At 36.7% G+C, this 27864-nt stretch overlaps 3 protein-coding genes across 6 annotated transcripts in view; 2 read left to right on the forward strand and 1 right to left on the reverse strand.

The window, feature by feature from the left end:
- Positions 1 to 10828, forward strand: part of LOC111328349 (bifunctional purine biosynthesis protein ATIC) — a 23072-nt gene extending 12244 nt beyond the window's left edge. For all 3 annotated transcript variants that reach the window (XM_022932753.2, XM_088741847.1, XM_088741848.1), the window contains exons 8-18: positions 263 to 484; positions 939 to 1193; positions 1869 to 1958; positions 2144 to 2272; positions 2539 to 2631; positions 3357 to 3430; positions 4531 to 4576; positions 5489 to 5551; positions 5733 to 5792; positions 6242 to 6337; positions 10563 to 10828. In XM_022932753.2, the coding sequence (XP_022788488.2) occupies positions 263 to 484; positions 939 to 1193; positions 1869 to 1958; positions 2144 to 2272; positions 2539 to 2631; positions 3357 to 3430; positions 4531 to 4576; positions 5489 to 5551; positions 5733 to 5792; positions 6242 to 6337; positions 10563 to 10682 (1248 nt within the window). In that variant the 3' untranslated portion in view covers positions 10683 to 10828. The remainder of the gene's footprint in view (positions 1 to 262; positions 485 to 938; positions 1194 to 1868; positions 1959 to 2143; positions 2273 to 2538; positions 2632 to 3356; positions 3431 to 4530; positions 4577 to 5488; positions 5552 to 5732; positions 5793 to 6241; positions 6338 to 10562) is intronic.
- A 2051-nt stretch (positions 10829 to 12879) lies between these two features.
- On the reverse strand, positions 12880 to 23047 carry LOC111328368 (uncharacterized). 2 transcript variants are annotated; one of them, XM_022932777.2, is made up of 9 exons: positions 22939 to 23047; positions 22735 to 22826; positions 21076 to 21112; positions 20704 to 20737; positions 15902 to 16078; positions 14689 to 14885; positions 14560 to 14617; positions 13924 to 13995; positions 12880 to 13332 (listed from the first exon to the last, which is right to left on the reverse strand). In XM_022932777.2, exons 2-9 carry the CDS (start codon positions 22815 to 22817, stop codon positions 13103 to 13105), a joined length of 888 nt encoding a protein of 295 aa, XP_022788512.2. In that variant the 5' UTR covers positions 22818 to 22826; positions 22939 to 23047; the 3' UTR covers positions 12880 to 13102. The 2 variants fall into 2 exon arrangements, with proteins under 2 accessions (XP_022788512.2, XP_022788513.2); XM_022932778.2 differs by having other exon boundaries at positions 22905 to 22967.
- On the forward strand, positions 23042 to 26854 carry LOC111328367 (protein EFR3 homolog B). Its single transcript, XM_022932776.2, has one exon. The coding sequence runs from the start codon at positions 23042 to 23044 to the stop codon at positions 25460 to 25462; it is 2421 nt and encodes an 806-aa protein (XP_022788511.2). The 3' UTR covers positions 25463 to 26854.
- The last annotated feature ends 1010 nt before the right edge of the window (positions 26855 to 27864 follow it).

Genomic DNA, 27864 nt, shown 5'->3' on the forward strand with positions numbered 1-27864 from the left:
AGCTCCAGTTATGAGTTCAACTTACAGTTTTCTGAGTCAAAAGTAATTACCATCATGATGCTGTGGCCCAGTTATTTGCATCATCTGTGCACAAGAATAACTGAACTGCTAACAGTATGGGGTATATTCAATGACTTTCTTAGTTTTACAAAGTCATGGAATTGATAGGATTTTGAAAATGTAAAGAAAATTATCAGGGCCAGTTGAATTTTTTTTTTTTTTTTTTTGTGGTAGGACAACATCTTTGTTATTTTTCCCTTAGGCTTTCAGCCACACTGCAAGTTATGATAAAGCAATTTCAGACTACTTCAGGAAACAGTATAGTGTTGAAGTATCACACATTCCTTTACGTTATGGAATGAATCCCCATCAAAAACCAGCACAGCTGTTCACTTCAGAAGCCAAGCTTCCAGTCAATGTCCTCAATGGTTCTCCTGGGTTTATAAACCTCTGTGATGCTCTAAATTCATGGCAGCTAGTCCGAGTAAGTTCCTCAAACCAGCAATATTTAGCAGCATGCCTTTGCTTCATAGCTTGATAACTGGATATAACAAAGGTTAAATAATCAGTTCATTCTTTATCAATTATTTTAGGTCTTAGAATTTTTTTTGTAAATTTGGTAGTTTTAAATAGTCTCACATATAGATTTATATATATAATTGTGAAAAGTACGCAATTCAGCCTATGGCTGCAAAGTATTTTTATTTTTATGGTAATAAACTATCTTTCTCTAAATCTATCATCTCTTGGGTCTAGCCATGTTGAATGAAAGAGTTCTCTTGGCCTTGTGGCAATCTTTTTAAAAGCCTATAGATGAGGTGAAAATTTACGGTTATTATTTTGATAATCTCTGAGTTCCTAAATGGCTTTTGCAAAACTACTGTGGATCTTATGATATTGCTACAGCTTTATGGCATTTTGCTTCCATTCCTATACAGGAATTACGCCAATCCCTGGACTTGCCAGCTGCAGCATCATTCAAACATGTAAGCCCAGCTGGGGCAGCTGTTGGTGTGAAACTTACTCCAGAGCAGGCAAAGCTTTGTATGGTTGAAGATTTGTATGACAGCTTGACACCACTAGCCACAGCTTATGCCAGGGCAAGAGGGGCAGACAGGATGTCATCTTTTGGTGACTGGGTGGCACTTTCTGACATCTGTGATCTCCCTACAGCAAAAATTATTTCTAGAGAGGTGAGTCAATCCAAGACAATGCAAACGGGCTTGGTCTTCATTGTACTTAGAAAAAGTAGGATATATTGCACAGACATCACTTTTGAACAAAGGGTTACAGAAAAATGGCAATGTAAACTTTTTAAACTGTAAAAGAGGTTGTGACTCAAGAAATTATCCAGTATTTCCTCTGAGATTTACCAGTACATAAGTGACAAGCTGCAAACTGAGGACATATATAAGTAGACATGCAATTTTGTTGTAGTTAATCATTTAGAAGGGTTAAAATTGATATCTGTAAAACAGTGCTCGATACATAATTATGATAGACTGAGTATAATGTGTGATAGGCAGAAAAAAATCAATCAACTACATTTCATCCCAGTTAATCATTTATATTGAAATCTTCATGGTAAATGTACTATTTTACAAAAAGACAGTGTTTTCATAAAATTGTTACCCTGAATAAAAAGCTTTAAATATTTGAATACGTCTTTCTAGTTGGTGCAGTTGCTAGAGAACCCACCAACGACTTTCCTAAAAATGTAGCAGTTATATTCACAGTCGAGGGGAAAAGGTGGATTAATAAGGAATAGTTTTAAACTATGAGGTAAAAGGTGTGTATGGTTAGGTATGGATATTTCATGGAACATAATATTGGTTCAGGTGTATATTAATATGTGATCTTTTATTTAGGTCTCAGATGGCATCATTGCCCCTGGGTATGAGCCAGATGCACTAGAAGTATTGAAGAAGAAAAAAGGAGGGAAATACTGTGTGCTTGAGGTATGAATAAGATATCTACAGGGAAATACTGTGTGCTAGAGGTATGAATAAGATATCTACAGGAAAATTTTTTTTCAGTACTAACCATGATGATGATACAATTAACAACATGATTAACACGGAGGAGGATGACTTTTTCTATAAATAATGACAAGGAAGAAAGAAATCTCACTTGTTTGTTTCAGATGGATCCTGTGTTTGAACCCCAAGAACTAGAAACTAGAACCATATTTGGGCTTCAACTTGAACAACTAAGAAACAATGCCAAGATTGACGAGAGTGTCTTCAGAAACATTAAGACCAAGAGGCAAGATGTAAGTCAAAGAGAAACAAACTCAGGGAATAACCAGGCTGACAGTGATTGATTATTCATATGACATACCGGTACTCTGAATCTGAGAAAACCATATGTCTGTTCATGTTAAGCCAGTCCACCCTGAGAACATAAACCCCATTGTATTGAAAGAAAACGTTTAGAACCTTACTTTGACTAATCACTAATTGACTAGTGTCAGCAGGAAACTTAATGGTTTAACACTTTTTGTGCTGAAAAATGATGCAAAGTTGTGTTTATGTGTAGTTACCTGAGAGTGCTCTACGAGACCTTATAGTGGCCAGTATTGCCTTGAAGTACACACAGTCTAACTCAGTTTGTTATGCTAAGGATGGTCAGGTATGATGAGAAATTCTTTGACTCATGCTTAATCGGTGAGGCAATTAGCCAATAAATGACTTAAATATGGATGAGGTAGTTAGGTGAATATGTCATTCTAATACATAAATATTACAAATGAAGCACCCGGTATAACCCACAGCTGTACTCCAGTTACAGGAAACATTGTTACTTCTAACAAACTGTTATAATTATGGGAATATTATTTTGTTGGCAAGTTTTTCTTCTTTCTTCCTTTGAAAATTATTCTAACTCAGACCAACAGATCCGACATAATCTGTCTGAAAATTGTCTATTGAAGCAATAGTGATGTGTATGGCTGTGAAGAAACATGTTTTTTTTTCCATATCACTGTTTAATAAGAGGCTCTAAACGGTTTTAGAACTCGCATAGTTTAGGAGAGATTTTTGGAATTTTGAAGGTTTTGGATCATCGTCCATCGATAGGGGTCACAATAATCCTGTTTGTTCCTTTTTATGAGAAATTACTTGATGTTTTCTTTAAGTAAGTGTACATCAACATTTGGCTCTCCAAATATGGACCATATTATCTCATGCAAGTCAAGAATTAGATGTTAGAGTATTCAAACTTACTTTCATTTTCAAGGCCTTACAGGATTACGTGGACTTGCATTTGTACTTTTGAGTCTCCTTGCACTGTTGCCTCTTGTGTCGTGTGTGGTGACTGTTCTGATATTCTGTTTTTTGTGATGATTATTGTTGTAGGTTATTGGCATTGGTGCAGGACAGCAGTCTCGCATTCACTGTACCAGGTTGGCAGGAGACAAAGCAAATAACTGGTACGTTTACAAGGCTGCAAATAACTAATGGGCAGTCGCCGGTCACGTTGTACGGTCAAACATGCTTTTGCTCGGACACTACCCGTTTTTGGCCGGTCAATCGGAACTCTTGCGATAGTGAACCCAGATTGCACAGTAATCCTTTTACAACTAAAAAACAACTGAATACAAGTCGGTCTGGCAATAAAAATTACAAGTCAATAATTTTACTACTCTTTACTGCAGAAGCAGCCTCGCATTGAGTACGTGGAACGGTTACGCAAGATACAACCGCAATTGTCCGTTTTACTTTACATCTGGCAAAATCACTTATAATTAAATATTACACTCAGAGCCCTTTTTTTAAAGTTACAGTTGTGAATTTTTGTTAGAGTAAAAGAGTGGTTGGATTCTCCAGGTTTTGGGCCTTTTGCTCGCTTTTTGCACTTTGCAACAAATGCTACTTGGAGTATTCTCGATGCAACAAGATTAATCTTCGTGAGGGTGCTTTCCGATCATACAATCAATCAAACAATCAATCACTTTATTTAAGAGTAAATGATGGTATCTAGCCAAAGGTAAAACCCTCTACTAACTAGGAACACTTAAATAAAGTAAACAAGGTAACGGAAGACACGATGATTTGCGGTCGCGACGGGACTTGATGCCATCGCGGAAATTTGCGACTGCCGGGAATTTCTCGACGACTAATTTGTCTACTTTTGGAAACATGAATGTGTCCCTTGTGATTATCAAACAGTTAAAAATTAAAATTTCTTTGAAGGAGTCGGTAAAGGACCGGACAAGATGTCCGGCAAACCAAGGATTTGTCCGGTCAGTACCCAATTTTGACCGGACATTGTCCGTTGACCGGCCGTTATTTGCAGCCCTGCGATTATATACAATAATTGTCAAGTAAATTATTTTTTTATGTATTGCACAAGGTACCATCTGGCATGGCTGAATTGGCGTGTTTTATTTGGAAAATTAAATCTTTGCTCGTTATCAGAATAAGCACTCGAGAAACAGCAGCTGCCAAAAGAATCACCCATGAAAAGACGATGTGTAGTGGTAAAAGTGTTAATTTTTACATTTTTTTCCTTTTTTGATTCTCCTTTTAGGTGGCTGCGTCAACATCCAAGAGTACTTGATATTGTTTTTAAAAAGGTGAAACGTGACAGATACTTTTCTAATTTGCCATATTTTGTTATGTTTTGATGTGGAACAATGAAGTACAATCAAGCATTAACCTGTGGAGAAGAAACTAGTTTTCGCATTAAACATAACAAATTTTCAAAGACAACTGATCCGTGTTATTGTATTGATTGGAGATATAAGCATATCAATGAATGACTCGCCATAAATTCCCTTTATCACACCAAGGAGGAAGACAAGTTCAAATCATACATTATGTTCCATGGATTGACTGGGTCAGTGTGTTTGCATTAAATTCTAAGTGACAGACGAACTATACATGTCTCATTATTTGTCATCGTCTGCCAAGAAGAAGAAGTATGCTTCAGAAACCATTAAATGTTTAACTCCGCCATTAACAAGGACATTGAAGTTTTTTGAGATTCTAAGGCGTAACCTTTCCATTCGATTGTGCTTAAGCTTCGCCCAAAGAAACTGCCATTTAGATTTTTGTACAATCTGACCGCGCACTCGTGACCAGCATAAAGAAGTCTCACTCGTCATTTCTTCTTTAGCGATCTGTCTGGACTTTGAATGAGCTACGCAAATAAATATCTTTCATAATGGCGTTACGGTTACCATTATTTTATGTGCATGCAGGTGAACCTTCTAGGCCTCGCTTTTAAGTGAGAATTGTATGGTCTGAAAACATATCGTCGAGACTAGAAAGACTAATCTAAATGTATGTGAAAGACAAACAATTAGGCCCGCCATTTATGAAAGAGGCCTAAAGCACTCACGCAAATGATTTCTAGAGCATCCTCTTTCCATTGAATACAGATTCAATTTATGGAAAATGTGGGAGGAAAATAGTAACTTACGGAAGTCTTACACAGGTTTCGCAGTTGCTTACAATATCTTAATGATTTTTGGTTTTTCTATTAGGGAGTTAAAAGAGCTGAAATGTCAAATGCCATTGATGTTTATGTCAATGGTACAGTTGGGCAGGTATATGTATTTGTTGAAAGTGATACGAAAATTCCCATCTTAGCTAAATAGCGTTAATCTAGATTGTATATTATTACATCAGAACCAACAGTTAAATGGAGCTTAAAGGTAATCTTCGCGAAAACCCGCCATCTGATTCACTTTAGCTATGTTTTCCTTGTTTTTATTCTACTCGCTTCAGGATACTAATAAAGACTCGTGGGAAGGGATGTTTGAAACTCCACCAGCACTTCTCACTACGGTAGGTCACAAGACGAGAAACTTTGAAATAAGAGGTAAAAGCCAAGATTTACATCTTTGTTCATCGTGGCTGTTGTGATGACTTTTTCAAACATTTTGAAGTCTTCCAGGTATCGGAAATTTTTAAACAAGAATTTTTGTTAGGGCAGGATGAAATTTAAGAGGCGTGCAGACACTCTTAGTCCAACCATGAACGGTTGCTAATAGTGGAACCCAAGAAAAGGGGGGCATGTTGCACCAACCTTGCTGTAAAAATGGATCGAAGATGTTAACGAGCCTGTTTTTTAAAGTGGGTGACTTGATTCTCTATGCTTTGTACCTGCGTTCATCATTTGAGGCTGTTTCGCGTGAAAGATGGAACTTGGAGACTAGGTGCGTACTTAGCACGGTATACTGAAAGAAATCAAGGACTGTGCATCACTCTTGATTTTGTTTGATTATTATCTTTAGGCTGAAAGACAAGAGTGGATTGCTACCCTTAAAGGCGTCTCCTTAAGTTCAGATGCTTTCTTTCCATTTCGGGACAACATTGACAGGGCCCACCTGGTAAGTGTTATTATTTGATCTTGTTATATTATTATTATTATTATTATTATTATTATTATTATTATTATTATTATTATTATTATTATTATTATTATTATTATTATTAAACTCTGTCGCACTCCATTTACCTGATCCCTGAATGTGTTTTTCCCCTTGCCAAATGAAATAAAAGAAAATCGAATGAAAGGAACTGAAAGGAGACTAAATCATCAAATGAAACAAATAGCATGAAATACCAGCAATGAAAGAACTCGGCCATCAGCGCGTTCTACGGAACTAATATGTAAAGGTTGAGATGCCAATATGAAAAATACTGGATAAGAGCGATTTGTTATTTTATTTATCTGAAATTATTATAAATATCAATTTTTTCACTGTGAAAAGGTTGTTATTTGACAAGAATAGCGATAAATGATTTGACTAATGACTGAATAAGAGTCTCATATGATTTTGAGTGACTTACGTGCATGCACCAACTCTAAGGGATAAAGGAGATATTTGGCACCTCAAATGCTGCTTGAGGAGAGCTAAGTGTCCATTTTACAGCATGTGTTTAGTCGCGGACGAACCTACCTGGTGAGTACAAGTTTTGATCGAACATCAACAACAGCAGTGTCAGCAGAAAACGTTAGACTGATTGGTTTATATAGCTTATCGTAGGCTTCAGTATTAGAAATATTACTGTAGCGTTTACGGCGACCAAAATCTAAATTCTCAAGTTCAAGGGCGTGTCGCTTCAAAACGCGGTTAACGAGGTGTTTGGGACTATTTTACTGATCGAAATGACAACTCAAAGTTGACTGTTTGCACGAATCTTTATTCTTGAAAGGCAATCGACCACGAACCACAATCAATGACGAAAATAACGATTATTCTGACAGTCAATCAATCTATCGAACGATCGATCGTAAACTGAAACAACAATACAACGAAGTTCTATCAATCTAACGAAAAGCCGCGGAATACATGATCAAAGAATCGCATGTTAAATACTGGGCTCTAAAGTCTATAACGAGATTAACAATATAAGTGAAACAGAACAAAAGTTTGGAAACAAATTAAAAGAGCTTTGATGACTGATAAACAGCCCATTGTTCTATCTTAATGATGGGCGTTCACTGACTCGCAAATTGACACGAATTTGGCCTTTAAATCTTAAATCTATACAGATCATTGCAATATTTGTTTGTATATTGTCGCCCAACACTGAAAAGACTGGAGAGGAAAAAACAAAGTTACAAAGGTACTCACATATCGGTCCCGCTTGTGCCAGAGGTTGAGAAAACGAAAGGGCGAAAGTTTACCAAGGCTATTCAAAACTTACGAAGAACTGATTAAAGGGACGCTAAATTTGCCTTTTATATGCACGTGGTGACGCTGAAAGGTCCGATTACAAAACCAATAGAAATACAGAAAAACAGATAAGCATTGTAACTATGTGGCTATCTAAGATCATTCTGAAATTAGTGAACTAATCAATAATCAATCAAAATATGAGCCGTCTGGCTAATGTCCTTAACAATTACTTTAAGTGTATTTTTGACCAAAATACGAATTAACCTTTTTTCGGTTGTTTTTTTCCTTCAACTCTGGTGTTCAACGATCTAAGATCGCATCTCAGTTACCGTTTGAAAATCTTGCATGGGATACGTGGGTTACGGTTTTTATGGCTACTGTCTCCTATGGAGGCGAAGCAGTAATGCTGTCCTGTTGAGTGAGTGTAACAATAGAATACGAACGACCCCTTCGCCCACAACGATGTCTGCCGAGATTTACTCGATATTCCTTGCTCTCGGCTTTTGTCTGTTTCGGGACATCTTCGGTCGTCCAACACTTGTTGACGATTTCTTCGGATCGCTTTGGATGTTACTCGGAATTAGCACGAGATCATACGGTTTCCCGATGCTACTTATTGTTTGTTTCGGACTGCTTTCGAAAATGGATTAGTATCTCACAATTATTTCAGGATGGTGTTTGAAAAAACAATGCTTTACCTTGCAGAAATGTCTTAAAAGGTGTGATCGGCGCATCGTGGGAACTTTAAGCAAAAATGTCTTCTTTGAAGAGAGAGTATTTTACCATTCGAATCTGCGAATTATGCCCAGTAGATCCGAAGATATAACTTTTTCAGTTCTTACCGTGACACCACAAAAGATAATAAACATTTCAAAATAATTTTACAGTGGCGTCTCCGGTACCAAATTGACAAAAGACTTTTCCTCTCAGAAATATCTAAACAGGCGGAATGGCGGAATAACCCACAAAGCGGAGTGCCTTGTTGTATGAAACAAAGGCCTCACAAAAAAGTAATTGCAATGAACTACGAAAATAATTTATGATTAACTGACAAAATCAAAGTAAAAATTAAAAGAAGCCTAGTTTAATTATTGTTAGAGCCTAGAGAATAGATCGATAGAGGAACAGTGACCTCCAAAAGTTATTATTGTTATTATCATTATTATCATCATTATTATTATTGTTATATTTTTTTCACAATCTAATCCTTTTCATCATCATCAATATTATTATTGTCGATGCTAAAATAAAAATGTGTCTTTATTGTTCAAGAGATAAAATTACACTAGCCCTAAAATATTAATCATAATAATTTAATAAATTCACAAAAAGGTAGAAACAAAAAAAAAGGGAAGGTATATATAAAAACTTGGTAAAATTCACAAAACTACGTTAGACAGGCGGTAGCGTTATCGAGGGAGAAGTCCAAGTGGATGATATCAAGGGTTCTTCTGATGGATCGCGATCCTCTCAGGCATAGCAAAGTTGAACGAATGAGCGCAAATGACACCTTGGCTCTAATCCATGACATGGTGCTTGCATAGCTCTCTACCTTCTTATTTGATACTAACTCGGCTAAACGTTTATGGTATATTTTACATTCTGTGCCCATTCCACCTGTTGTACTAAATATTAAAGGCGTAAAAGTTCCTGGTTTCGACCTCCATGACCCTATTATTATTATTATTATTATTATTATTATCATCATCATCATCATCATCATCATTATTATTATTATTATTATTATTCTAATCAGAGAATGTTTAGAAATACATTTGATGATAAAAATTAACGGTAAAAAACTACGACGTTTCGAAGTCTGCATGACCTCATTATCAAGTAAAATGTTAAAACTGATGTAAAATTGTAGCTCAGAGATTATATACAAATAAAATGTGATAACTTCATTAGAATAATGAGCGTTCATTGTTATTGGTGTCAGATCGTGCAGTATATGTTTAAATAAATACTTTTGCACGTATTGAGTCAGACTGCGTGTTTAACTTTGGTTTTTGTTCGCGAATGAATAACATTTCGTGGATTAGGCAGTCCATTTTCCCGCGGCATTTCTTGAGAACGGAAAACATTTTCCCCAGGCCAGCGGACGCTACACCGTGGGCCTCCCTCAGATGCTTGCCAATGACAGTGGCTTTATGTTCTTCTATGCGTTGATGAAGATGGCGTGTGGTATAACCGATATAATCCGCATCGCACGAATCAATACAAGAAGAGAAGCCTGCTTTAATTAACCACCAATGCGTTGTTTACACTTTTAAGTGATTCGTGCGATGCGGATTATATCGGTTATACCACACGCCATCTTCATCAACGCATAGAAGAACATAAAGCCACTGTCATTGGCAAGCATCTGAGGGAGGCCCACGGTGTAGCGTCCGCTGGCCTGGGGAAAATGTTTTCCGTTCTCAAGAAATGCCGCGGGAAAATGGACTGCCTAATCCACGAAATGTTATTCATTCGCGAACAAAAACCAAAGTTAAACACGCAGTCTGACTCAATACGTGCAAAAGTATTTATTTAAACATATACTGCACGATCTGACACCAATAACAATGAACGCTCATTATTCTAATGAAGTTATCACATTTTATTTGTATATAATCTCTGAGCTACAATTTTACATCAGTTTTAACATTTTACTTGATAATGAGGTCATGCAGACTTCGAAACGTCGTAGTTTTTTACCGTTAATTTTTATCATCAAATTATTATTATTATTATTATTATTGTTGTTGTTAATATGATTTTTTGTTACCATTTGATTATTGGTGGTTGAGTGTCAATTAGTCACTATATTCTTGAATCATCTTTTCCTGGAAAAAGCTTGACTCATAAATATGTGGGATGCGGTAGCAGTAGCCATATACAGTCTTAACTGCCTATTTTTAATAATGATGTCGTTCTCTCACAGAGTGGCGTGGAATTCATTGCGAGCCCAGCAGGATCTGTAGCTGACGATGTTTGCGTCAAAGCAGCTGATGAACATAACATGACAATGGTTCTCACTGATGTGAGACTCTTTCACCACTAATACCAACTGGAGAAGACTTAGGGTGACAAAACTTTCAAGTGACGCCTCGTCATAAAAATGGAATACAACCGTTTGAGCGGCATTTAATCTTGAACATTACAACGCTTCAAGTTAGCTTAAAAAGTAAATTATCTCTTCTACTCGTGTGTCGTTTGCTCGTGGTCTTTGGCGGGTTGATTTCCTTTAAGCTTTTAAGCACGAGAGGATTTGTTTAGATTGTATCAAGTCATATTAAGCGAAAGTCAAAAAACGGAAATATGTTTCAGGAAAGAGATGAAGGAAAACACGATCTAGTCAGTTCAGAAGTAGTTTCCTTTGGCGTGAAGAGACCAAAAAACGACTCCAAACGAACTACCGCCCATTTATGTCGTGAAGATTCTGACTACATTCGTCTAGCCCAGTCTATCTTGAGCAATGAGTTTTCGGATAATCCCTTTTAACTTAATGCAACACTGAAATTAGTTTGGTTTTGGAAATTTCTGACAGTAATGAGCTCACTTCCCACCTCTCTAGTCCAGGTCCGATCTCAAATATGTGGGTTAAGTCTACGGTTAGTCCTCGTCCTCAGTGTAAAAGGGTTTTCTCCAAATCTCCGGGTTTCGTTCGTCAGAAAAGATCAACATGCCAGATTCTACATTGCACCGAGAGAACGACTGGAAGATGTGCCCAAAGCAATTTAGACTCACCCTCAGGCCCTTAGAAACTCTGTTATTCAGTCCTCGTGAAAGCTTCACACCTTTATACACTTCATACACTGAAAGCTTTGCACCTTTATACACTGAACTTGAGTAACAACATCTTAATGTACGGGATTCTGCCAGTATCAACTGACGAGGTCGTCGTAGACGTAAGTAGTTTTAAAGGTCGCGAAGTCAGTTTAGTTTGTCGAAAGTAAACGAAAATAAGAATTTCCTGAATAAGGTGATGAACAGGCCACTGTTATTTAATTAGGTTTTGAGGAAAAGCAAACTATATCATCGTTACCAAAAATGAAAAGTTATTCCTAAACTCGCTATTGACGAGTAAGATCGTCAAGTGATAGCCGTGGTAACTTGATAAAACCGTTAAAAGAGGCGGTTTGTTGACGGAAAGATGGGCCCTAACTCGTGTTAATACACGACTCGGGCAGTCAGAGGGCCAATAACTAAAATCAACCAATCAAAATGCTCTATTGCCGGTCAATATTCTCTCAGTATTGGACCGGGCACTCTCCCGAATGGTCCCGCACTTGTGTCCCTTTGAACTTCAGTCGTATAATAAATCTCTTATTAACCAAGCTTGCTCGGGACCACACTGGAAGAATATCGGCCCTCGGTCTTTTTTGTACGGACCTCGCAGCGCTGGGTCCGTACTGTCAAGACCTCGGGCCGATATTCTCCCAGTACGGCCCTCGCGCTTGGTTAATAAGATATATTTAACTCACACTACAAGTCGCACGCTCCGTTGTATCTTAGCTATGTCGATTCCTTCCCCTATGATGTCACCAGAATAAAAACTCGGACGCAATGGCTCTTGATCTTACAAAAACATCGGCATTCTACGTATGCAAGAGTTAATTTCTTTTGGATCATTGGGTGGATTGAATGGGACAATAAATTATTGATCTTTGCATTTTATGAAAGAAAAAGATCATTTACTTTGAAAAGATTCCAATTTAAAAATATCGTTAAATCGAGAGCGAAACAACCTTTCAATTCATCTGAAATAAACTCGGGCACATGTATCTTACAGTGTCTGAATAATTGTTTACAAAAGTAAAAATGCACTGGTGCCACGCTTCCCTTAGTCTATTCATACCCTTTTTTTGGTCTCGTCATACAATCGAGTCAATCGTCGCACAATCGCGGTATCCTACTTAAATGACATGAATGGCAGGAGAGGACGATACTCTTCTGATTAGTGCAAGAATTCACCAATGCTGTGATCTGACTGGTGCGAAATACATATCGTAATGCAGCGATCTTCTTGGTGCGAGGTACATACCCTAATGTGACGATCTGATAGCTGCGAGATATCCAAATGCGGCAATGTCCGGTATTCAACAGTCCAGCAATACTTATTTGGCGAAAAAGAACTTCTAAACAAATTCTTATTACTACCTACTGGGGATGAATTAAACTAAAATAAACTGCTGTCCTCTCTTCAATCGTTGAACATAGAGAAGTTACATGTAAAAGGATTCCAATCCACAAATAAGTATGTTTCATAAACTTTATTGACAGTTCGTATGCATATATGAAACGAAAAAATTCCCTGTACAACAAGTTGTGAAAATAAAGCATTTTTGATGTTCTGTTGAAATAGAAAACAACAACAACAACAACAAAAAACAGCACGACACTTCAGAAATAAGAACTGAGTTTTCGTTTGTTCTTTTTCAATTTTAATACTTTGACCATCCAAGCCACATGTCACAATTGTCACCTACTCTGGGGTTTGATTGGCAAACCACCCATGATTAGGTTAATTGGACCGGCTGGTGTCGAGTAATCATCATCAGAATCACTTTCTCCATCATCTTCCTCATCAGAATTATCAGAATCCGAGTCATTGCTCTCTTCGTCATCATCTGAGTCAATACCTTCTTCACAATTATCATCTTCCTCGTCACTTTCATCATCATCCCCACTATCTTCAGCAGCAACTGCATCTACAACAAATTTTAAAAAATCTACTGATGTTCCACAAAACTGCAATTGTGATATTACTTGGAAAAAAAAAACAGGTTACACTTCACCGCTTTAAAACATTCTTCAAGCTTCATTTCTTTTTCTGGAAAGATCTAGAGACAACTCCGTTTTCCAGTCTTCTTTATTCTTTTCAAATGAACGTCAAAGCTCTTTTTGTACATTCTGCTTTTTCTCAAAAAAGGAATAAGCACCATTTCCCTAATAAGCGTCCTGTTTCGAAATAAAAATAAGTGCCCCGGGCGCTAAATGGAATAATTATGTATTAAAGGCTGATACACTCTTGGCAATAAAAAAGATATGGTCAGTATTAGATGATTAAGGGACTCACGCAAATACAAAATTTTACATGAAGGGGTAAAAGATCAGGTTAGCAGAGAGGACAATGGAAATGACAAGGGTCCGGTTAAGACACTCTCTGCACCTTGAACGGTGTCCTCTATATGAATTTTGTTTACGGCTCTTGAAACCACTGATGACGGACACCTCGTCTCTCAAGATTTTTTCTCATGTGCAGTTTGTAACACAGAAGTATTGGCTTTAAAGCAACAAACCTTGTTGAATTTTTTCCACGATGACAGCGTGAAATTCACTGCATAATTTGTTATCTGGTTCCAGAAGAAGAACTGATGATAGAACCACGTAATGATGACAAGTTCGTGGTAAAAAGAGAAATTTTATGTAAACAAGGAGATGTGTACACATGTACCTTCAATTGTAAATAGTTAACAATTACAAACATAGAGTATCTTGTTGTATTTTTTACTCATTCTCAGTGACAATTCAGGCTTTAACCTATATAGATATTATAATAGACGTAGATGGCTGTTTTACTGACATTATGAATGGTAGGATTAGATTTCCACAGATTATCTTGAATTGTTCTGTATAAGCAAGAGTAGACTTAACGTGTGTTTACTAAGCCTGATCTAAACACTTGGGGGGGGGGGGGGTTGTGTGGGATACAAAGTGCAGTTGCATGATTGAATTTTAATACAATAATTCAATAGCTGTGTTACAATTATAACAGTTTACTGCACAATTTTTGAGGTTGTTCCTGCATTTTGAGAGAATTTTCTAATCTTTGCCAAAGTACTTGAAACAGTTAGAGGTTAGCAGCACTTAGTTATGTTTCAGCACCAGTCAGTCTGTTTAAATAACCCCATTGGCCAAAAAGAATGACTGCTTACTCTTTTGGCAGAGCTCCTTGGCTTTTTCATAGTTTTCATCCATGACAGTAGTTAGGAACTGAAGCAAAAATTAAAACATTATTAACACTTGAAGAAAAATTAATATCGTAGCATTAAAATACACAGTACCTCTGCTTTGAGTTCATCTAGAGGTTCCATGTTTTTTATTTGATCTGCTGTTCTGTGATCTTTTCCCTCCTGAATTTCCTCTGATGATGATGATGACGATGAATCACTACCAGAGTTGTCTTCATCACTGGGAACCTTGGCAGTCTGTCTTGGCAAGTTTTCCATTTCCTGGATTTGTTTACTGTGTTTAATCTTACCTGTAATAAAATTATGACTCAAGATCTGGTCATTACGTAACTAAGACATTGATTTATCATTTTCATCATCATTATTGTTGTTATTGTTAGTATCATTTACCATCACTACTGTCATTATTGTTAAATGATCAACTATCAAATAATTTAACTAGCATCATCAAATGCAATTCTAATAAGAACAACCTATTCACTTATCATCATTGATGATATCCATCAAATTACAACACAGTTAAATGAGAAAATAAATTCTCTAATTATAGCAGAAAAAATCTGATGAAGAAACACTGGAAGGTATTGCACATTATACCAAACCAACATATTTTTCTCCAATGAAAGCCTCCCTCCCTCTTTTACATGAAAAAAAACTGAAACAATCAAGCATTGTTCATAATAAACTTTAAGATAAACTCTAGGATAAATTCTAATACTCTAAGATAAATTCTAGGATAAATTCTAGATTAACTCTAAGATTAACTCTAAGATAAACTAGAGGAGTTGTCACTAAGGAACCTCACCTAAAGTGGCGAGGTTAATAAGTGATCAAGGCTAGAGGTCTAGCTGAAAGCTTTTACTCTTTAGGTAATCATATTCCATGTACAAAAGTTGAAATATTTTTATTCTGATTCCTCCCCTGATAGATGAGATTCCTTGATTTTGGTCATCTAACAGCTATTTAATATGCAGCACACCTTGCAGTAATGCACTCCGCACTCTCCCATCCTCTCAAACCTGATTTCGGTATTTTCGTGATTTTAATTTAGGCAAATTTAAACTAGGCCAGGAAGTAGACCCCTCTTGCACAAACTACTTTTTTAAAACCTTTCAAAACATCTTGGATTGGACAGATGAAAATTCCATCATAACTGTAGCACTTCATGAGCAAAATGCACTTCAAGGAATATCTTTTCTTTCTCACTTACCCATTTGGTAAGAGACTGAGCATAGATCAATTAATTATACAATCCTGGTAAGAATTAGGTATATAAGTATTTTAAATAATTTAAAAGTAATATTACCAAGAGAAATCATCTCAGCTCCAGCACTATTACATCTGGTTGGAATCTCATCTACCAATTCCTTTTTCCTCGCAAGTTGAAGGCTCCTCTCGACACGTCCTGCACTCCCACCCCTGACAGCTGTGCTGGAACTAGGCCTTAAAATACCTTGACACTCAAATTTAACAGCCCCAGGCCCTACAACATTAAAAATATGAAAGACCAGCCTTGAATATTTAACATCCAAAGGAAGGTAGGTATACTTACTTCAGGTGGAATTGATACATTTTATGAAAACAATGAAGCAAAAAGGTTTGAAAACTTAAAAACATATTAAGTACATGTATGCAAGGGTCTCAGCACTCCAGAGTATTAAATTCTTGAATCTCAAGTCCTTTTACATACTGTACCAACTGACATGTGTTAACAGTTAAGCATCAAAGTATGTTTTAAGCTACTATAAGTTAATTATTTTCAGCACTTCACTTATTGGAGCTAGCACTGTTAAAAAGGGCTCAATACACATTTGTGTAGAGCGGTATATAACATTAAGGGACTAGAAGGAAACACACATGATTCACTGCAACTCTGAGTTTCGTGAGTTAAGCACCGCCTCCCGGTTAGCTCAATGGATAGAGCACTGGATTATTGTGCGGGAGGTCGAGGGTTCGAGCCCCGGCCGGACCAACACTCAGGGTCTTTAAAATAATTGAGAAGAATATGCTACCTTTCTATAACATCAAGAAATGATTAGATATTCTAGTCTTCTCAGATAGGGACGAATAAATGGAGGTCCCGTCTCCTGCAGGGTTAGGGGCAGGAGACGTTAATTTCCCACACACAAGATTACTGTGTGATGGATGTCCTCCCTTGGGGTGGGATGGGTGGGTAACAGGACCCCCGTTGATACCAGTGTTTACTACACTGAAGGGGCTATCCTGTATAAATATAGATGTCTACTTCTACTTCATCAGGCAGATTTAATGAAGAAGCAATCCTATCTGTTAGTACGTATCATATTTACATTAAGTGCTAAAAACAATAGGTAATTATGGCGTGGTATTTACAATAGGTGAGAAAGGCGTAATATTTAGGTGAGAAAGGCAGGGATTACAATAATGGGAAGCGAAGACTAAGAGCGTAGGATAATAAATTAAATACAAAGACTATTGTAGTAGGGTAGCGTCAGTTGTTCCTTAGATAAAATTTGTTTTCATGTCGGCACTTGGATATGAGTCAGAACGTTTGTTTAAAAGATTGCAGTTGCTGTGTTTGATGATCATAAGTTTTTCTCTCAAACAAAGGTCATATCGTTTGCTGGAATTGTTGCAGGGGCTAGCTCTTGCAATGATAGACCATTTAATATTAAAGTTAATTGTGTTGTCCTCAGAGTTGCAGTGAATCATGTGTGTTTCCTTCTAGTCACTTAATGTTATATAATTATATATATATATATATATATACTGAAATAGTAAAGAGTATAAGCGAAATAGGCAACGTAGGATCCAGGACAGTGCTCAACAATGAAGGAGCGATTACAGTAGCAAATGGACTACTCAAGTTATGCTCATATGGACTCTAATACAGCCTGTTACGTAGACCAACAAAAGTTGATCCACTCATCAGTCAAACTCCATACACACTCCATACAAACTCCATACACACTGTGTATGGAGTTTGACTGATGAGTGGATCAACTTTTGTTGGTCTACGAAACAGGCTGTATTAAAATCCATATGTGCGTAACTTGAGTAGTCCATTTGCTACTATATATACATATATATATGAATAAATATATATCTATATGTATTTAAGAAACTGGAAACTTCTGTGTCAAAGTAAGAGACTAAAATAAATGAAAAACGAAAGTCCTCTTTTGTTTTGCTTTTGTGCTACGCGTTTCACCGCTGTTGCAACTCTTCAGGCATAGCAAAGTGACGGAATAAGTCAATAAAGACACTTTTGTTTTTCATTTATTTTAGTATATATATTTAACAATTATTTGCTGAAGGCGAGGTGAATATCGTCGAATAATACCCGAGACCAAGTTGAGGGGATTATTCGACATTATAGTTCACCACTAAATTTTCTCTGGTTCTTATTGGTTTAAATCGATCACGTGACGTGATAGTGTTCATCCGTGGAGAGACACTATCAGCACATAATGCCTGCCTGCAGAAAATACCCGGATGGATAGTGCCCATCCACAGAAAATACCTGGATTGATAGTACTCATCCGTGAAAAGTTTTGAATAGTTTGATGGCTGAGAAGTTAGGCAGATCAGAAAAACAGTGACTTTTCAATTCTGACAGGTATAACGTATTATTTAGCCAATGTACGGTTGCGAATTATTGACATTTGTGACAAGCTGTAGGCACGGAAGAAAATTTAGTGGTGAACAATAAAAACAATAGAGTGTTTATGTCTCGGAATTATCAGTCTGATAGTTGCCCCTTGGAAATTTGATGTTCTTAAAACTAGCATATTTGTTTTAAGAACATCAAATTTCCGCGAAGCAACTATCAGCCGATAGTTCCCCGACAGAAACACTCTTGTTTAAGTATTCACCAAACCTGAGGCGAATAATTGTTTTAGTATAATTTCAGAGCTGAATAACAGAGAAATTTCTAAAATCATAACAATTTAGTAACATTTATTAAGTTTTATTTTAACATTTTATGTAAACTGCGTGGAGTGGTTCATATAGCGTCATATAAGGAACCGCTCAACCAATCAGATTGCTGGAAACTCTTTGCTCAGCTCTGAAATTATACTAAATATATATATAAAATAATTACTTATAGTACTAAAACATACTTTTCTTCTCAATTATCTCTGATTGTAACCGTTATTTCTGGCAGTCGCCTGATGATTGCTTTGCTTGAAGCATGAAACTCAGAGTAGCAAGTAAATGACCGAATAACCTCACTCTTGCATTATATATATATTTGACAATTATTCCACGAGCAGGCACTGGATATGGGATGATAGATAGCCAACTCTGCGCTACATGTCTCGTTGGCTATAATCATCTCATATCCAACAAGCACAAAAGGAATAATTGTTTTATTAAAAATGTTAAATTAAATTATTAAATTTTATTAAATTTTTTAGCTCCCTTTTAATTTTAAGCTGACAAGTACACTTACCATATTTGTAGACTATGGTATATTGGCTCATATACCATAATGGCTAAGCCAATAAAAAGTCTTGAATTGCATTATCCAATGATCCAGTTTTTAATAAATATAAATAATTATATACATAACGTATATAAGAACGATCCTTCGCAGTAAAGCACTATTTGAGCAATAGTGGAAATCAGACCTGAAAAAAATTTCAGGCCTGTACGGGATTCGAACCACTGACCTCTGCGATACTAGTGCAGCGCTCTACCAATTGAGCTAACAAGCCAACTGGGAGCAGGCCATCAAATTAATTCGATATAAACCCGTAGATGATAAATCGAACAACAACAAACATATGGAACATATGAGTGAACTGCGGTTATGAGACGTATATAAGAACGATCCTTCGCAGTAAAGCACTATTTGAGCAATAGTGGAAATCAGACCTGAAAAAAATTTCAGGCCTGTACGGGATTCGAACCACTGACCTCTGCGATACTAGTGCAGCGCTCTACCAATTGAGCTAACAAGCCAACTGGGAGCAGGCCATCAAATTAATTCGATATAAACCCGTACAGGCCTGAAATTTTTTTCAGGTCTGATTTCCACTATTGCTCAAATAGTGCTTTACTGCGAAGGATCGTTCTTATATACGTCTCATAACCGCAGTTCACTCATATGTTCCATATGTTTGTTGTTGTTCGATTTATCATCTACGGGTTTATATCGAATTAATTTGATGGCCTGCTCCCAGTTGGCTTGTTAGCTCAATTGGTAGAGCGCTGCACTAGTATCGCAGAGGTCAGTGGTTCGAATCCCGTACAGGCCTGAAATTTTTTTTTTTCAGGTCTGATTTCCACTATTGCTCAAATAGTGCTTTACTGCGAAGGATCGTTCTTATATACGTCTCATAACCGCAGTTCACTCATATGTTCCATATGTTTGTTGTTGTTCGATTTATCATCTACGGGTTTATATCGAATTAATTTGATGGCCTGCTCCCAGTTGGCTTGTTAGCTCAATTGGTAGAGCGCTGCACTAGTATCGCAGAGGTCAGTGGTTCGAATCCCGTACAGGCCTGAAATTTTTTTTTTTCAGGTCTGATTTCCACTATTGCTCAAATAGTGCTTTACTGCGAAGGATCGTTCTTATATACGTCTCATAACCGCAGTTCACTCATATGTTCCATATGTTTGTTGTTGTTCGATTTATCATCTACGGGTTTATATCGAATTAATTTGATGGCCTGCTCCCAGTTGGCTTGTTAGCTCAATTGGTAGAGCGCTGCACTAGTATCGCAGAGGTCAGTGGTTCGAATCCCGTACAGGCCTGAAATTTTTTTCAGGTCTGATTTCCACTATTGCTCAAATAGTGCTTTACTGCGAAGGATCGTTCTTATATACGTCTCATAACCGCAGTTCACTCATATGTTCCATATGTTTGTTGTTATATACATAACATAGAACTCTTTTCTTTCACTACAAGAATCAGCCAATATCTTTCACCATTTTAACTTAATTAATTGGCTATTGAGATGATTAGGATCCATATCTATTTTAGAAGATGTAAACAGAAACAGATGGCCACTTTTTTTCTTCATTGACAAAGACTGGTGGATTTGACTTTCAATACTTTTGTGAAAATACTGTAGGGCCAAGTATTCAATATTGCATTGACCTACACTCACAATGTACCTGGAGGGAGCTCAATCAAACCTTTAGGGGTTACCTATGGATAAAATATCAAGTCAGTATGATATAAAGGCCAAAGTAAGTCTCTCTTATTGAACCTTGCAGAGATAATGGTGCTTGCTATTCAGTACTAAAACTGAACTATCTCAAAAGAGGTTTGTGACAGTAATTTACAGTGTCTAGTAATATTTGGATAAAAGTTGTGACCATTGCTTTTTGTTAGGGAGAATAATGAAAGCCTAATTAAAAATTCAATCTTGAACATGAACCTAGCTTTTTCGAATGTGATACAGTACAATTCCAAGCTCTAGTGTGTGTGCCCCCCCCATCCCTTCCTTTCCATTTAGATAAAGGAAGCAAAGTCCAAATCTGTACCTTTCCCACAGTCTTCTTTATTGATCCAAACGGTCCACTATGTAACATAAAATTTAAGAGATGAAAATTACAATCAATTTTTGTTCCAAATTTCAAAAATATCATACACTTTATAATTTAGTAAGCATTGAAAATTAAGACTAACTTATAAACATAAAGCAAGTGTCACCTGGAGCCACTCTGACAAAAGTGACTGGGGATGTGATAACAAATGATAAAAGTAAAAAAAATTCTCTGTAATATTGAATCATCCTCAGTGTAAAAACCTGACGAGGTTTTCTTTGTTTCATGAGGTATTGTTTTACTGTACGCTATTGTTTATAATGTTTTGTCGTCTTTGTTTTACGTCACTTGTGAGCTTCACAGGTTTTTACACCGAGGATGAGGCGCAATATTAACCCTACTATTGCTTCTTGAAAGGTTAATAATACAATCTGTTGAACAAATTAACCACAATTTTCCATTGTCTATAGCCTTATTGATCATAGAAATGACAATGCTCAAAACTTAAGTCAAAGGTACAGCCGAGTGGTTTCACTGCAAAGTTTTGAACATTGTTAGTGACATTTCTAAACAATAAGTGTGAAGACAACAAAAAATTGTGGTCAACTTGTTTTTCACCATGCAGCTAATGTACCAAAGTTTTGGGAGAATCACCTGCATGTTGCATGATCCATCATACCTCTGTTGTTTATACTATTGTTGTTTTATTGTGTGTTAGGTAATGACTTCTAAAATGAAATACCACTAAGCGATGGATGGCAATAGACTGTTACCCTGAATTGTTTTAATCAGCCACTTGGTATTTATTTTTTAGCCTTTTGCTTCGGCATTGGCAAGTGTTTGTACAAGGTTGTCTTCTTCCAATCTTACCAACCAAAAATCGGCATTCTTTTACTTAATATTTTTCCTTCACTTTTTCTTCCAGTTCAACAAGTTCCTCTTCAAAATTTTCTCTGAGTATGCCATTCTTAAAATTTGGATATTTGTCACAAAAAAGAATATTTTCAGTTGTTTTACAACATAAGTATGCAATGCTCAGCATCCTGAGTGAAATGGGTTGATATCTCATTTTTATCATCTATAACCATGTTGACAAATTGACTCTCGACCGATGAGCATGGGAGAATTTCTACAGGTATTGTAAAGATTTGAATTGATGTGAATGCTAGAAATGTATGTACAATCAAACCTCCGCTAACATCCACTTTGCCCAAGAAAGTCGTTGTAGAGTAGAGACAACATTTCACAATTGACTCAAGGTTTTAATAAATCGATTCCTTACAATACAACAAGTATCAAAGTGCTAAGCAAAATGAATAGATAAAAAATATAAATAAACTGAAAAGACAAGAAACTCTTAAAGGCATATCACTGACAGATTTCGTTGCACAGAGTATATTAATTGCATGGAGTATTTTAATTACAGTATAAACACAAACTTAAACTAAAACCTAATATTCTCATCGTTTGACATGGCATCCCAAAAATGTTAATCTTTCAATTCTAATGTACTTTGCAATCAAAAGGGTATAGTATTCAACTAGTCGCAAATTTAATCATCGTGCAAACTCATACAATATTTTGACACCCATCAGGATCCAAAGTGTTTCCTTCATTACAAAATTACCCCCTACATCGAGAAACATCTAGCCCTACCTGGACACCTCACTGTTCCCTTTTTCAGCATTCATTTCGCTTGGGTGACACATACTCATCGAACTGTTCCCAGCGTGACTCATTTTACGCACCTTAAATTAAGAAAAATTGATATGGGTAGCTAGGTTCAGCTCGCATGTGCAAAAACAAAAACAAAAACAAAAACTAACAGCTGTCGCTGCAAAAGGAGCCTAAATCTGTCACCTTTCGCCATGCAAACTTCTCGATCCCAAGCTGTCACCTACTCTGTTCTTGCGCATGTGTATTATGGGTCTTTGAAGGACACTCGAATGAGCAGGATACAAGAATGGCGAGCTCTCATATTTGTTCTTGTGTTGGTAATTTACGACCACGGTATAAGCGATTAGTCGATAATATATATCCAGCGGACCCGCGTCAAGGCTTAGTTAAAGCAAACATGGACAAGCTAATATTCTACGCTCTTTCTTCACCTGAAAAATTGGATAGAATTGGTTCCTATTTGGCCAAGAAATTAAACAATGACGTGGAACGTAGAAGGTTGGGGTTCGTTTTTATTACCGTGGAAGCCCTTGATCAGCTTTTGTTGGCTTGCCATGCCCCTAATTTAAACTTGTTCGTAGAAAGTTTTCTGAAAATGGTGCAAAAACTTCTGGAAAGCCCCGAAGCCGAACTACAAGTTCTCGGCAGCACCTCCTTCGTAAAGTTTGCAAATATTGAGGAAGACACCCCATCCTATCATCGACGCTATGATTTTTTCGTCTCTAAATTTAGTTCAATGTGCTGGTTTAGCTCTGGAAGTGAACGAGATTGCTTCAGGATTCGCTTAGCTGGGTTAAAGGGATTACAAGGCGTTGTACGGAAAACTGTGTCTGATGACCTCCAAGCCAACATCATGGATGAAACTCATATGACTAAGATTATTCCGTCTTTGTTATTCGTGATGGAAGAGAGCAGTAAGGGCAAAAGTTCAAGTGATCAACAGTTTCAAGTCTCCACCACTGAAGAGGATCCAGCTTCTTTAGCAGAATCATGCCTCAGAGAATTGATAAACCGAGCAAGCTATGGAAATATTAAATCAATTGTTAATCCAGTGTTAACTCACTTTGACAAGAGCGAACTTTGGGTACCCAATGACTTTGCACTCAAAGTTTTCAAGATCATTTTGTACTCAGTACAAAATCAGTTTAACTACATTGTCATCGAGAACCTTCTGTCTCATTTAGATAATCACATTAGAGACAAGGCAAAAGTGAAAGCCAGTATTGTGCAAGTCTTAGCAGCTTGTGTTAAAATTGCGAGTAACAGTTCCATAGGTCCAGCAGTGTTGGAGGTTTTCAACACCCTTCTTCGTCACCTTCGGTCTTCTGTCGACTCTCACACTGATGACAATGATGATGAGAGAGAATTTGAAGAGTCTTTGGTCAGTACTGTTGGTGCCTTTGCTGCAGTCCTGCCTGACTTTCAGAAAACTGACATAATGATGTTTATAATGGGTAAATTTCCCTTGCCAGATAGAAGACGTGAAAGTAAGCAGTATGCCAAAAGAGAAAATCATGCCAACATGGTGGGGGGCAATAGTGCGCTACAGAAAATGCTTCTCCAATGTCTTCTTAGTGTTGCACAGAGCTTCAACTCCATCTCCCTGACAACCACTTTTTCTCCAACATTTCTTGAATCTCTACTTCAAGCAACCATTGTTGAAGACCCAACTGTGAGAAGACTTGCTCATGAGATTCTTTACACACTGATTGATCGTCATGAAAACATTCACAAGCTTGGTGTAAACGGAATCTTAAAAAGAAGCAAGAAAATTGACTTAACCACTGAACAGTGCTCAAAACAGGACCTCCTTTTCTTCAGAAAGAACAAGGATGAAATACTATGGTATTTGTTTGAAAGTGCTTGCATGCTTTCAAATTCAGTGGAAAATCTTCTAGCTATCTACCTAACCATGGCCGTTATAACTATAGAGGTTGGAAGTGACCTTGAACTTATTTCCAGTGTGGTACAGATGACATTTGGATTACAGAAAGTTGCATTGGATGATGATTTGGTGTTACCAAGTATGGTTCGTTGTGCACTTCATGCACTTGTAGCAGGGTATCTCTGTGTGGTTGCTCAGTTGACTGGAAATCAGGTCCTTAAAGACTATGTTTCTCTTATCACCCATCTGAGAGAAAAGGAAGCTGATTTTCTGATCCCAGAAAGAGCTTTGAAACCTGCTGCCAATTCTCTTATGATTTCAGCCAACAGCTTTCCTAAACATCTCCTATTTGATATTTCAAACATCACAGAGGCTTTCCCTCTGATGGCAGATGATGGTAGATTACTGAAGACACCATACAAACACCAACCCCTAAAAGGGGTTTTGAATGATCATTTTGAGAGTGAATCAGAGGTGTCCAATATCAACAGTGAACTTGACTCAAACCTTCCTGGAGTTCAACCTTTAACACCAAAGGAAAGGATAACATTTCAAATGCTAAAAGATGTTGTGTCAGAAAAATCATCACGAGCTCTAAAGGAGAGAGGTAAAGATGCCAATTATTTAGCTTCAAGTTTTAACAAAATTGCAGATGATGCAAGTGCCAGAACACTAGAATTTAATTCTAAAGTACTAACTGTGCTGGATTCACTTAGCACCCCTCTTCAAAGTAGGGCTCTTAGTATATCAACACAAAGCCTGTCTTCAAATCCTGTAGAAGAAAGCTATATTATGAAGTTTTCTGGACAGTATGTTTATTAATGAAATACTATGATATCAAAAAAATTATTAACTTTTTTGTTTAATTAAAAGATCCATACAGTAATCTCTGACTAGCGTCTATGACTAAAATGATTTTTCATAACCAGTGAATTCCCAAATAAGATAAAAATTGGAATTGAAAGTGATTTGAACTTTATGAGTATTTAATGAAGGAATCTGTATTAAGGTTTTCCTTTTTTGTAAAGGATTTATTAGGATGACTAAATTTACAGGGTTATCTTGGTTACCAGTGCTTGAAGTAGAACAATCAGAATTTTTTAGGTGAGCACCACCACTTGTTAACTCCATTGTTTTTATATATACTTTTTTTAAATACTGATCAACTTTAACAGGGCAATATCTGTCTTTTTTCTCTCTATTTCAATGGAGATGAATGCTGCAAAACCAAAAAGTTATCTTTCTCTGCCTTTAAAACGGTATGAAGAAATTTAACAGCATTCTGAGACTCTAAAAGGTGACCCAAGATGTCAAATTTGATTTTTTAAATGTACTCAACATTTGACCATGGATGAAACCAACTACAAACAAACAGCTAAGTAACCTGGTCAGAACTCTAATGCAGAGGTCACAAAAGGCTCCTGCTCTGGTCTGAGTCTAGAATGCCTTTCTGTGAAGATCCTAGTCATTCAAACAGATCACCCAATGATTGAAAAATGAGAAGTGAAAGTGTTATGTTAAAGGTAAAAATCCAGTTTCTGTGTAGTCGTGGAATCCATCAGGAATGTTGGCACATTTGAGTACAATTTTCTTAAGTTAGGTTACCTTTTCCAAATCTCAGAGGGCAGTTACTGTCAAATTTAAATATAATATTTATTGGCAGAGACAAAAATTATGTGGTTTCTGAAGCATTCTTCTTCATATTATGTGTAAGGGTTCCATCTGGTACTGATTTTTTTAACTTTCTAAATAACTGATAGATCTCCATTATTTTTCTTTTTTTTCACTTATTTTCTTGTATGTGATCATTGGAGTCAAAGATTTGTGACTCTTTCATACCAGGATGGGTTAACCACCTCTGAAATTTTTCAAACTTTCTTTTGAAAAATGGATGGGATGCAGTAAGCTTTGGTGGTTGGCAGATTTTCAACTTTTCTATTTTTGCAAGTGATTTCCTCAAACCGAAAACTGCCTACACATCGTTTCATGTAGTTTTTGAGGTTTGTTCATCAGTATCTTTTGAACGGTATACTGTACACTTGCAGTAAGTACTAAGGTGGGCATTTCATAACTTGATCACGGTTGTTAGCATAAGGGGTTAAGTTTTTTGGAAAATACTTTCTTGGAGATGGAAAACAAATTATTTCAATCTATGATTATGATGGTAAGCTAGGCAAAGAGTAAGCTTGATGACAATAAATATCAACCAGTAAAGCTCTTGTAAATGTTAACAAGCTCAATTTTTAATGATAATTTTGTGGTTACTGACACTTTCAAATGATAATACACTGATTTGGATTTGCTCTTTTGGGGAAGGTGTTGGACAGTACCTGTTGTTGCCTATGGTTCAAATTTTATTTTCCCTTGTGAGGCGTAGTAGTATGTGATGATGGGTTTGAAAAAGGAAGATGATATTGAAGAAGGATTACGAAACACTTAATTACACAAATCAACTTTAAAAGGTGTAAGTAAACAACATTTAGAAACAAATTGGTGCCCATTTTTATCAATGAAAAGTGCCCAAACAGGGAAATTATCTCCTAATATAAAAACCTGGTCCCAAAGATTTTTCTTTGACCATTAATTTTCTGATGCTTTGCGTCGACCCAATTTTGATTAAAAGGTATCAAAGGAAAACAGACTGATGATAGAGAAGTATATGACAAACACTAGTACTGGTTGTTGGATGTCTTGCTGAACAAGGGTATAAAGAATTTCAAATTGACTTGGTATCAAGCCAGTAAGGCTTGCTGCTCTATTTCTGATACCGACTTTGTTATGATAGTGATTATCTCCGCTAGGGTCAAAGGATCTGCAGAAGAAGATTAATATCTTTTCCGTGAACAGCACTTTTTAGGATTGATATGTCGTAAAAATGTGGTTTGATTGGGGGTTTTAAATAGATTCGGAAGTAAACGCAATTAATTTACCGCCGAAATAAAGTTAATATGCTGTGTGGCAAAGGCAAAGCAAATTGCGCCTTTCCAAAGGACCAGTGATGCTAAGGACCGCCACTCATTTTTTTTTTTTTTTTTCATATTTCTATTCCTTGGCAGTGAATTAAATGCAAGGAAACCCTTCGTAGCAATCCTCTTCTTTCCTTTTCAGCCAAGCGGGAGAAACCTGAGCTAAGCGGGAGTCGGGTTTGGCTAACTCTCATTATTAAAAAATGGATTTGCTTTCGTGGCTTACCGATTACATGTCTGCACGTAAACAATTTGTCC

The sequence above is a fragment of the Stylophora pistillata genome, chromosome 12 (assembly GCF_964205215.1).
Source record: "Stylophora pistillata chromosome 12, jaStyPist1.2, whole genome shotgun sequence".
Taxonomy (NCBI): Eukaryota; Metazoa; Cnidaria; class Anthozoa; order Scleractinia; family Pocilloporidae; genus Stylophora; species Stylophora pistillata.